Here is a 12,715-nt window from a genome sequence, read left to right on the forward strand (position 1 = left end):
CCAGAGACAACAGGACACTCAGACATGGTGGGATAGGGTCCTTCGCTGAACTATGGCCCTAGAAGCCACTCTGTGACCGTGGAGGCTTTCAGAGCCCCGAGAGTGGTGCGGCAGCCCGTCCCAGCAGGCACAGCTAAGGTGCTGCAGTGGGGCACTTTGCTAGTGACTGGACCACCTCGCCGGCTTAGAGACAAAGGGGAAATGGGCTTCAGGGTGTCTCCAGAGCCCAGGGCCTAGGCAGCAGCCCAGCTTCAGGCAGGGACTGACCCCAGCCCCCAGAAAGCCCTCGGGAAGCCAAGAGCCTGCCATCTCTCCGTCTCATCTCGGCCCCTCTCTGTGTGGGAGTTTCGCTCCTCTCTCAGGCACGGCTCTCTCTGGTCGTGACCCCTGTGGTGGGAGAGGCTGACCCATGTACCCCAGTGTTTTCCTCTACACAAGAAGCTAGTCCCAATTCCAAGATTGCAGGACCCACTTGGCCCAGCCTGGCCTGGTCTGACACAGTGATGCCTACCCGTGGATGAGGCTGAGGCCATCCGTCAGGAGATGGGTGGGACAGATAACTCAAAAGGCGGCCTTATAAGAGCTACCTCAGTTCATTATCAATTTTCACATCTCTGAGATTGGGATGTAGCTTATGACCAATCTCACCTTAGAATTAATGGTATCCTACCATTGCTGTTGGCAAGGTGGCAGTCATGACCTAGAGTCACTGCCTGCCCTTTTGAAGTAGGAAAGTGAGTCCTGGTTTTGTCTCAAACTTCCATTAACACCTTCTGGTAAGATCAGGCACCAGGATCAAAGCCTGCAGAATGGGTATACAGAAAGACGATCTGGAGGTCATAGTGGAGCTCTCTCTTATGAAAAGCTGCATTATTAATGCTATGGATCGAAATGACATGTGGAAAATGCACTTAAAGACTGTGACAAGGAATTCAGGAGAGTTGGACTCTGCGTTTGAAAAGTTTTAGCAAATTTGTTTTGCTCATACTTTCTTTTTTATCTCTGCACAAGAGTGACAGATGATAAAAACGTTTAAAGTCTAAAAGAGCTCGTTCAATAAGTACAAAATGCACATAAGTACAAAATAAAAGAATGATAAGAAAGCATTGTGTTACAGTTTCGTTGGTTACACATTTTCTTTCTTGATGGTTTATAAAATAATGGAGCGTCTTCTAAATCTGGCTGTATTTTAGATTCAATGAAATATGGCCCACGGAACAGATTACCTGTCAACTCCCCAACCTTCTGGATTCTATTTTTGATGAGAGCACAAAAGAAAGATTCATCCTAAACCTACTCTATGTAATTTGGCAAGCTAAGAGGTCCTCAGCCAATGGAAAACCTCCATTCTTATCACAGATTACTTTAACATATGGTCTCTAATCGCCCCTCTCTAGCATCTTCCATTTCTCATTATCCTGTTTTTCTTAGACATCTCTTTGAATCCTACTTTTCCAACAGAAAGTGCAAGAGAGATTTTGCAAACTCTTAATACCTGGGAAGATGGCTTCCGAAAGCAAGCTATTTGAAAGAGGGTTTGTGAACACTTGTAAAAGGATGCAGCCATCCCTGGGTGCAGCCCGGTTCCGTGAAGAGCAGGTGCTGCTTGACTAACATTGTCTTCTTTTGGGGTTGGTACTGGGCTCTTCAGAAAGAGCAATATAAAGATGTCTCAGTCCTGGGATTCCCTGGTGGCGCAGTGGTTGAGAGTCTGCCTGCCGATGCAGGGCACACGGGTTCGTGCCCTGGTCCGGGAAGATCCCACATGCCGCGGAGCGGCTGGGCCCGTGAGCCATGGCCGCTGAGCCTGCGCGTCCGGAGCCTGTGCTCCGCAACGGGAGAGGCCACAGCAGTGAGAGGCCCGCGTACCGCAAAAAAAAAAAAGATGTCTCAGCCCTTTCTGAAATCCAGACAAGCAGCGTCTCCTCTATTCCTGGCGGGGACGATAGAGAGTCCCACTGCAGTGCTAAGTGGCTGTGTAAAAAAAACCGTGCCCAGAGTGTGCTGCCTTATGAATCTGATGACTTCTGGGAGGTTGCTATAGGCTGTAAGGACCGATTGTTGGTTCTGTTTTGTTTAAGTCCTACTGACTTGGACTCATCAACCCCACAGGTGCTATGAAGCCTATAAGGTAAATGAGAGAATTAGGATCTCAAAAGATCTCAACAGGCAGTAATGATGGGAGTAATCTTATAAGGTTACATTTCATGGGAATGCAGGTAAAACCCTGGAAGTGGGTCTAAAAATAAACAGGATGTGGGAGATACCCTGGAAAGGAGACCAAGAATATCCCCAACTTAATACGAGTGAACAGTATGGAGAAGCAGCTCCAAAGAGCTAATTTGGTCTTGGGCTGGACCAATAGCTTGGAAACTCAGAAGATGCTTGTGCCCACATTATCTGCCAATTGCAGCAGAAGCATGGAAAGCTGGTCTTTAACAGACACAATGAAGCAATGCTGCACTGGGGGAGAGACCTAGCCCCATGTCAGCTCAAGCCTGTGAGTGAGATGAGCTGGATCCTGGTACCTCGTGACACATTTTCCTTTTCCTGCTCTGTCCAGAACAGCCAAGCTTGGAGCCAAGGTGGGTGGGAGGAGAAAGGGGGGATGGAGAGAGAGAAAAGGATATTTTTGTCTCATACACAATCAGCCTGAGATGATTAGATGTAATATCTCATGCATGTACTCAACCCAGCGTCATTTGAGGATGATATTAGGTTGTGTATTTGGTTAGGACCCTTCTAGACCAAGAGCCACAAAACCCAACCCAAGCTGATAAGGCCGAGGGTGATTTACTGGCCTGGATAACTGAAGTGTCCGGAGGTAATGCCTGAGGCAGGGGCTTGCATGCTGCCAGCAGGACCTAGTTTCTCTGGATGGACTTCATTCTCAAACATGCTGTCCTGCTTCAGTCCAGTGAGTTCACAGCACACCATCGTCTAGAGCTTTCCTTGGGGGTAAGTAACCCAAACTAAGACACAGACCATTCTTGGGGACATGCTTGGGAGAGTGACTTCACCTGAGACTCTTGAGATGGGCGCCCAGGGGCCCCATGCCTTGTGCTCACACAGTACTAGAGCACTTGGACCTGCCGGCTGCAGAAACTGTCCTTGCTGCCGCGTTGAGAAGGGAACACCAAGGGTGTGGGAAGGGGGCTGCCGCCTCTCTCTGGGCTGCCTACGTGTTTCTTCATGTGCAGCCAGCAGCTGGCAGGATTGGAAAATAGGGAGATTCCTGCATGCCTTGGGGAGGTGTGAGGAGTCCTGGTGGTCAGGCATGTGGGCACTCAGAAGACTGTCACTGGGCACCTGTGGGAGAGCCCAGAGTTAGGATCAAAATTTTCATTTTATAGTTCAAGGCAATGGGAAAATAGGGTTCTTTACGTAAAACTTCTCTTTATAGGTTGTCTTTTAGAACGCATCTATTCACTAAGGGTTGCCTAGAGTAGGGTGGATGTAAATGAAATTCTAGAATGAAGCAACTAATCCAGTGTCCAGTAAGCCCCCATTAAGGCTTCCTTCCACCTTCCCCACACCGCTACCAGAAAGCTGCTTTTTGAGAAAGCTGTTCTTAAAATTAGCTAGGTGGATGCTGCCCTCCAGTGGCCAGATGTGTCCTTACAGCGTTTCCCAGTTTGAGAGGAGCAGGGAGCAAGACCCGAGCAGGCGCCCTCACATCCTCCTTGCTTTCTTTTGCACTGCTCCCAGCGGGTCCCAGCTGGACTGTTCCTGGGATGTTGGGGGGCCATGGTCTGTGCCACAGAGGGACAGCAGAAGCAACACTTAGCAGGAGAAAAACAATGACTAACACTTGTTGACACTTACTTTGTGCTGGCCCAAGTCTTAAGCGATTTCTCTGCATTTAATCGTCACACATACTATTATTACCCCATTTTAAAAACCAGGAAACCAAGGCATAGAAACCTTAAGTTAGTGGCCAAGCTGAGATTTGAACCCAGGTCTCTCTAGTCTCCAGAAGCAATGTTTCATTCACTTTACCAGTGGTACTCAAACTTTGCTATGCCCAAGAATTGTTTAGGGAGTTTGTCAAAGATGCAGAATCCAGGGCTCTGTCCCCTAAGATTGTGATTGAGTGGGTCTAAGAGGAGCAAAGACAACTGGGAATCTGTCCCCGGGACATTATGGGTAGAATCTAGTAAGTAGTCCAAGCAGGGTCACGGGCCACACTTTGGGAAGCATTAGATTAAGATCTCATCATTAATAGGAGGGATAATTTGTCAGGACATAAGAAAGAACTTTATAATAGTCATATATTCTAATTCAAACTAATGTCTACATGCCAAGCATTTTGGTAGGTGCTCACAGACGCAATCTCATTTCCCGTCCTTGGTGACTCTTGGAGGTTGGTGGCCCCAATTTGCAGATGAAGATGCCAAGGTGTGAACTTCCAAGAGAGAAGAAATCCCTCCTCTCCTTTCTTCTATTTTGAGGCTCCTTTCATTGGCACTCATCATGGTGGGTAGTCCCTGATGCCACTCCAAAATGTGCCATTTCGACATAAGGATTATTTTGAACTGAAGGCAATTGAGAAGATACAAGAAAAGCTCTCTTCCCTTCTCCTCTGTGCCTAAAAGCAGGACATAAATTTGTAAATGTATGTATCATTTGTAAATTTTACTCTCTACCAGGAAGTCCAGAAGTTAATCACTGGCTGCAACCCTAGACCCTCAGCAGCCCAGAGACAGCATCAGAGGAATCTACACACAAACCTTGCTAAAACTAGCTCTTAGCTACCATTGGCTTCCCCATATATTTGCCTTCCCACAATTTTCCACCGTAGAAACTCAGTCCTTTTCCTGTGTCTTATCACTTCTCTAAAAAAAATTTTTTTAACATCTTTTTTTTTTTAAATAAATAAATTTATTTATTTATTTTTGGCTGTGCTGGGTCTTTGTTGCTGCGTTCAGGCTTTCTCTAGTTGCGGTGAGCAGGGGCTACTCTTCGTTGTGGTGCGTGGGCTTCTCATTGCAGTGGCTTCTCTTGTTGCGGAGCACGGGCTCTAGGCACGCGGGCTTCAGTAGCTGTGGCTCATGGGCTTTAGAGCGCAGGCTCAGTAGTTGTGGCGCACGGGATTAGTTGCTCTGCGGCAGGAGGGATCTTCCCAGCCCAGGGCTCAAACCCGTGTCCCCTGCATTGGCAGGCGGATTCTTAACCACTGCGCCACCAGGGAAGCCCCCCTAACATCTTTATTGGAGTATAATTGCTTTAAAATGTTGTGTAGTTTCTGCTGTATAACAAAGTGAATCAGATATATGTATATATATATCCCCATATCCCCTCCCTCTTGCGTCTCCCTCCCACCCTCCCTAACCCACCCCTCTAGGTGGTCACAAAGCACTGAGCTGATCTCCCTGTGCTATGCGGCTGCTTCTCACTAGCTATCTATTTTACATTTGGTAGTGTATATATGTCAGTGCAACTCTCTCACTTCGTCCCAGCTTACCCTTACCCCTCCCCGTGTCCTCAAGTACATTCTCTATGTCTGCATCTTTATTCCTGTCCTGCCCCTAGGTTCATCAGAACCTTTTTTTTTTTTTTTAGATTCCATATATATGTGTTAGCATATGATATTTGTTTTTCTCTTTCTGACTTACTTCACTCTGTATGACAGACTCTAGGTCCATCCACCTCACTACAAATAACTCAATTTTGTTTCTTTTTATGGCTGAGTGATATTCCATTGTACATATGTGCCACATCTTCTTTATCCATTCATCTGTTGATGGACACTTAGGTTGCTTCCATGTCCTGGCTATTGTAAATAGTGCTACGATGAACATTGTGGTACATGATTGTTTTGGAATTATGGTTTTCTCAGGGTATATTCCCAGTAGTGGGATTGCTGGGTCATATGGTAGGTCTATTTTTAATTTTTTAAGGAACCTCCATACTGTTCTCCATAGTGGCTGTATCAATTTACATTCCCACCAACAGTGCAAGAGGGTTCCCTCTTCTCCACACCCTCTCCAGCATTTACTGTTTGTAGATTTTTTGATGATGGCCATTCTGACTGGTGTGAGGTGATACCTCATTGTAGTTTTGATTTGCATTTCTCTAATGATTAGTGATGTTGAGCACCCTTTCATGTGTTTCTTGGCAATCTGTATATCTTCTTTGGAGAAATGTCTGTTTAGGTCTTCTGTCCATTTTGGATTGCATTGTTTGTTTTATTGATATCAAGCTGCATGTCAGTTCTCTAAAAATTTATTGTTCTTTTGTTAAGATGCTACACAAGCCCAAGTTCTAACCACGCTTTTGAGTTACTCAACTCTGTGAGCTTCCATGTGCAAGTGGGGTGCACATGTTAAACTTCTGTTTATTTTTCTCTTGTTAATCTGTCCTTTGTTAGTATAATATACAGGGCCCCTGTACAATGAACCTAAGAAGGGTAGAGGAAAAAAAGATTTTTTCCCCTCCCCTGCACCCCCATGGAAATCAAGCACCTTGGCATTGTTGGGGACCTTTGTGTTGTCTGGCAGGAGGCACGGAGAAAGCACAGGATGGCATCCTTGTTGAACCCAAGTTTGTGTGCCCGACACACAGTGAGGCCAAACAAACCGAAGTGTCGGAGTTTGGAGCAGAAAAAGGTTTATCTCAAGGACCAAGCAAGGTGAATGGGCAGCTTATGCTCAAAAGACCCCAAACCCTCTGAGGGTTTTCAGGGAAGCATTTTTAAAGGTGACATTTGGGGTGAGGTCTCAGCATGTAGTTACCATCCTCCACATGGGTAGGGGCCTTAGTTCCCGCAGAACAACTCAGAGATATATATCAGATTGTTATGTACATCCCTTGAGGAGAAGCTAGGACTCTTTTGTCTCTGCACTATTGTTTCTCGCCTGCTTTCCCTTGGTTTCTGCATTCCCTCACTTCCCTAATTAGTAAGTGGCTGAACCTGCTCTTTGGAACTCAGGGAAGGTCTAGGAGACTAAAAGCCTTTTTCTGCAAGTGAGAAATGGAGGCTTTTGTACCTGGGAGGGCTTCACAGGGTCCTGCTCAGTTTCAATCCCCATTTTCTTTGATACTCCTCAATCCTGAGGGTACAGGGGTGGGACAAGAAAGGGAATAAAGTTTTGCATAGAGAGGTTAATCATAAACTCAGCAGAGGAACTTGGCTTTGGGGGACTGGGTTTTCAATATTGTTGAGCTGACTCACCCCACCTGCCGCGAGCAGGCTTGAGTGAGGGTTTGGTGGGCCTGCAGAGCGGCCGCCCCAGGCGTCACTAGGGTGGCATCAATCCTGGGATCTGGAGCAGCTAGTCCCTGGGAAAGGACTCACAGGGGAAGACGAGGTGCTGTAACAAGCGTTTTGGGAGCCAAGTCCTGGTCGCTGTGGGGCTGCTTTTCAGGGGAGCCCACAAGCCGTCAAATCAGGACACACCCTCTGCAGTGAAGAGCTCCCACCAGGTAAACCCAGGAGCACAGGAGCAGCAGGAAAACTCTGAGGCAGGCTGGGAGCAGGGAGGCCAGCTTTTCAATTTGGGCCCCGGGGAGTTGGGAAAGCCCTCTGGGGCTGTGGCCACAGGCCTGATGTTCATCCAGGCTCAAGGCCTCAAGGGTCTTGGGGTCCCTGCCTAGACCTTCAGTTATTTGGGCAGAAGACAGAGCCTGTGAGTCCTCCGACCCGGTTCTGTGAACAGGGCTGCGTGGGGAAGGGGCTGCCTCCGTGGCTGGGCCCTGAGGGCCCGAGGGGGCAATGTGTGCCCACCCCTCGTCTGCGCCCCAGGGGTCCAGGCCCTCCAGCCAGAGAGGGCCCGGGAGTTTCTGTGAGCTGTGCGTGCTGGGAGGGGAGGCCTGCGGGAGGACAGAGCTGGCGGCAGGAGCAGTAGGTTCTCGGCTTCTGCTTCACCCGATGCCCGGCCTCTGGCAGTTGCCAGAATGTGTATGTGGTTTACGTGGGGCCCGATTTGGGTTTGGTAACACTGGGAGCCGAGGGTGAATTCTGGGGCCGCCTGGCCCTGGTGTACCAGAGGCTGGGGGTGGTGGCCAAACCGGCTGTTCCTGCCCAGGCACTGGGTCCCTAAGTAGGAGCCTTGCCTGCAAGAGGATCCCCACCCCCGCCTTCGCTTTCATAACCAGGAGGACTTCCTCCCCACCCCCAGGACCCCTCGGGCTCCCCTCACTCCCCCTCGCCCGCCATAGCGCTCCTTTCTTTAGGGTGTGCTCCCCTTACAACTTCCTCTTTATACCATTTGTATTATCTGATTTTTTTTTTTATATGAAGCGAGTATTATTTTTACAATGACGTATGTTAAAATACTTTTCATCTGGGGGAAAGCACATATTGGGCAATCCTCAGGAAAACAGGCTAGTTCACCGGGAGCAATAATTTCATTTAAAAGGAACACGTTCTCACAGATTTTTAAGAAAACCTCCCAGAACCCAGTTTGAGAAATTCTGACTTGAAAATGTAAGGGCTAATTCAACTTTAAGTGTCTTTCAGTTGTGGAATATCGATATAAAAACCTCACCTTTAGAACTTGTAAAAAAATCTTAAGATTATTTATTACAACGAACACAAAACTTAAAAATACTCATAGGATTTTTTTTTTTTTTTTTTGCGGTACGTGGGCCTCTCACTGTTGTGGTCTCTCCCGTTGTGGAGCACAGGCTCTGGACGCGCAGGCTCAGTGACCATGGCTCACGGGCCCAGCCACTCTGTGGCATGTGGGATCTTCCCGGACCGGGGCACGAACCCATGTGTCCTGCATCGGCAGGCGGACTCTCAACCACTGTGCCACCAGGGAAGCCCCACTCATAGGAGTTTTGATTCCTGAACTTGGGAAGGTCTAAGGACGCTGATTTGAGAAAGGCTAAAGTCAGGTGTCAGACTGATGCTGAGAGTTTTTTTTTGTTTTTTGGTTTGTTTTTTGGGTGGTGTGGTTAAACCTTGCTCACTAAGAAATACAAAGTATTACACAAATGTAGGAGAAGAATGCATGATGGCATGGAGGAATGCGCAAAATAGGATATAAAGGAAATTGTAGAGTCATGTAGGGGAGGAAAAATATCTTTCCTTCTAAATTCTGGACTCTGAGCTGGGGGCCATGTAACAAAAGACAGATGAACCAGAGAAAAGTATATGCATTTATTTAATATACATTTTACGTGACCTGAGAGCCTTCGTAAGCAAAATGACGACCTAAAGAAATGGTTAAACCTGAACGCTTTTATAGTAGGTTTGATGAATGGAACATTGTGGAGAAATATGAAAGGACAGAAAGTATGAGGGAAGTGTAGTAAACTAGGGGAAACTTAGCAAGGCCTGTTCCTTCAGATTCCTCTCTCTGTCCCTTCATCTTCAAAGATAAGGGTGTTCTTTTCCTCTGGGCATAGGGAGGGCACCTCTCACACGTTTTTTTTTTTTCACGTGCTTCCGGGGAAGGTCAGAAAGTCCTTCCTGCACGTACAATTTCTCAAATCCTTCAGCTTGGCATGTTCAATATGCCAGATGCCGTATTTAAGGGTAGCATGTCCTGAACCCTGTCACTTGAAAGCACAGGCTCCAGAGCCTAACTGCTTATGTTCAACTCCCAGGCTCTGTCCCCTCCTGTCTGTGTGACTTTGGGCAACTTAATTAATTCTCTTAACCTCCGTTTCCTCATGGGGTTTGTTAAAAGCAAGACAACAGGCCCAAAGTGGAGTCACTTATGCAAAGCTGAAACGGTGCAACTCAGATTGGGACTTGAACTCACGGTCTTTTAACTGAGATCACATACCTGGTCTCAGGACTTAATGAAGCTCAGGTTCTTGATGTCTCATCGCAGAAAGAATTCAGTGAGGGACAAAGTGATAGGTAAGAAGTGCATTTATTTAGAGAGAAACACACTCCACAGACAGAGAGTGGGCCATCTCAGAAGGTGAGAGGCCCTGAAATATGGCGTGGTTAGGTTTTACGGGCTGGGTAATTCTGTAGGCTAATGAGGGGGCGGATTATTCCAAGTATTTTGGGGAAGGGGGCAGAGATATCCAGGAATTGGGCCACTGCCCACTTTTTGATCTTTGGCGGTCGGCCTTTTTGATCTTTGGCGGTCGGCCTCAGAACTGTCACGGCGCTGGCAGGTGTGTCATTTAGCTAATGCATTACAGTGAGTGTACAGTGAGGCTCAAGGTTCACTGGAAGTCAGATCTTCCGCCATCTTGGATCTAGTTAGTTCTAACCAGTTTTTGTCATGTCCTATGGTTATATCATTCTTTTAAATGTTGTGCCCTGCCCCCTTCTCTCCTGTTTCAAAGCCCCATGTCACCAAACTGAGACTTAATTATAGTTTTGGCCTCTCCCAGAGATGGACTTTTAAACCAGTCAATCAGGACTCACGTGATCAGCAGTAGGGAGGTGATCTGCATGGTCGACCCCTGCCATCCCCTTAAGGAAAGAGGCCTTGCAATAGCCGATCTGCTTTTTTTGTCTGGTTTAACTTCCTTGTCCCTGCTCCCTTCTGCCTATAGAATTCTCACTTTGTACAGCTCCTCAGAGCTCCTTTCTCTCTGCTAGATGAGATGCTGCCCAGTTTGAATCAATTTTTCCTCAAATAAACTCATAAAATTTGTAATAGCTCAGTCTATTTTTTAACAAGAGCGAATACATTCTATCCCAACATTGACCTTATACATCAGTGAATGACTATATACGGGAAACATACCCCAAATGTTCAGTGTTTACTTCTGAGTAGTGGTATTGTTGTCGAACTCAAGTGTGTGTGCCCAACTCAAGTGTGTGTGCCCAACACACACACTGGGGCCAAACAAACCAAAACTCAGAGTTTGGAGCAGAGAAATGTTTATTGCAAGGGCCAAGCAAGGAGAATGGGAGGCTTGTGTTCAAAAGACCTAAACTCCCTGAGGGTTTTCAGGGAAGAGTTTTTTTTTTTTAATTTTTATTGGAGTATAGTTGCTTTATAATATCATGTTACTTTATACTGTACAGCAAAGTGAATCAGCTATACGTATACATACATCCCCTCTTTTTTTGGATTTCCTTCTCATTTAGGTCACCACAGAGCACTGAGTAGAGTTCCCTGTGCTACACAGTAGGTTCTCATTAGTTATCTATTTTATGCATAGTATCAATAGTGTAAATATGTCAAACCCAATCTCCCAATTCATCCCCCCCCTCCCCCAGGGAAGAGATTTTAAAGGCAACATTTGGGGTGAGGGCTGCAGGGTGTGTGACTTTCTTCTGATTGGTTGGTGGTGAGGTAACAGGGCAGTGTTCCAGGAATCTCAGTCATCAGCCTTCTGGTTCCAGTCAGTCTGGGGTCTCAGAATGTAGTTACCATCCTCCTCCTGGGTGGGGGCCTTAGTTCCTGCAGAACAACCCAAAGATATGTATCAGAGTGTTATATACATCCCTTGAGGAAGAACTAGGACTCTATTTTATCTCTGCACTATTGTTTCTTGCCTGTTTTTCCTTGGTTTCTCCATTCCCTCACTTCCCTAATTAGTACTGGTTGATTCTGCTCTTTGGAACTCAGGTAAGGTCTAGGAAACCAAAGCCTTTTTCTGCAAATGAGAAAGGGGGGCCAGAAAGGCTTTTGTATCTGGGAGGGCCCCCTAGGGTCCTGCTTGGTTTTGGTATCATGCTGACTATAACTATTTATACTTTTCCAACTTCTCCATTAGAAAAGGCTCCTTTTAAAATAATAACTGAGCGGGTGTGCGGCAGCAGCAGGGTCGGCGGGCTGGCGGCAGCAGCGGTACCCGGGCACTCGGGGTCCCAGTCGCGAGGAGGAGGATGTGGCGGGCGGAGGGGAAACGGCTGCCGAAAACAAGCCGGAAGAGCGTTTCCCAAAGTGTATTGTGCGGAACCAGCACCTACTGTGTCCTCAACACCGTGCCACCTATAGAAAATGGCCATGGGAACAGCAGTAGTAGTCATGTAAAAATCTTTTTACCGAAAAAACTGCTTGAATGTCTGCCGAAATGTTCAAGTTTTCCCAAAGAGAGGCACCGTTGGAACACTAGTGAGGGCTCATGATGCAGCCGTCCTTTTGGATTTCTTTTTAATAATGTGTGACCCTTCACCTTTGATCCCCTGACCTGCATTACCTTGGTAACCATTTCATTTTTAAATTTAATTTCATTTTTTTTTTTTTTTTTTTTTTGCGGTACGTGGGCCTCTCACTGTTGTGGCCTCTCCCGCTGCAGAGCACAGGCTCCGGATGCGCAGGCCCAGCGGCCATGGCTCATGGGCCCAGTCGCTCTGCGGCATGTGGGATCCTCCCAGTCTGGGGCACGAACCCGCGTCCTCTGCATCGGCAGGCGGACTCCCAACCACTGCACCACCAGGGAAGCCCCTAATTTCATTTTTGATTTTGGTGTACAAGCTGTAACATTTCATCTCTCAAAGTGTAACACGCTGATTTCCTCAAAGAGATACCCCTGTGAGCGATAAATTTGCAAAACGCTGTCTTCATTTTCTGTATTAAAATTCATTTCAGTTTTAAAAATAAAATAAAATAATAACTGAAAAAAATCAATTGCCTTCCCCACAGAAAGAAATAGAAAATATTGCAGGCCACCTAAATAGGGGTCACTTGTACAATTCTTCACGTGGAGCAGCAGCTGGGTTCAGAGGTAAGGGTGAGGGTTTTAGAGCCCGGTCTGGACTCAAATCCCAGCTCTGACACTTTCTCTCAATTTCCCATTTCCTGATCTCTTCTCTACAGTGGGTGTAACAGTGAAACAGGAGGGAAGG

General features: G+C 47.0%; 1 protein-coding gene across 1 annotated transcript; it reads left to right on the top strand.

The window, feature by feature from the left end:
• The first annotated feature begins 11,748 nt into the window (after positions 1-11,748).
• LOC132529752 (calmodulin-binding transcription activator 1-like) lies at positions 11,749-12,066 on the top strand. Its single transcript, XM_060166677.1, has one exon. The coding sequence runs from the start codon at positions 11,753-11,755 to the stop codon at positions 11,993-11,995; it is 243 nt and encodes an 80-aa protein (XP_060022660.1). The 5' UTR covers positions 11,749-11,752; the 3' UTR covers positions 11,996-12,066.
• Positions 12,067-12,715: the final 649 nt, after the last annotated feature.

The sequence above is a fragment of the Lagenorhynchus albirostris genome, chromosome 1, assembly GCF_949774975.1.
Source record: "Lagenorhynchus albirostris chromosome 1, mLagAlb1.1, whole genome shotgun sequence".
NCBI lineage: Eukaryota > Metazoa > Chordata > Mammalia > Artiodactyla > Delphinidae > Lagenorhynchus > Lagenorhynchus albirostris.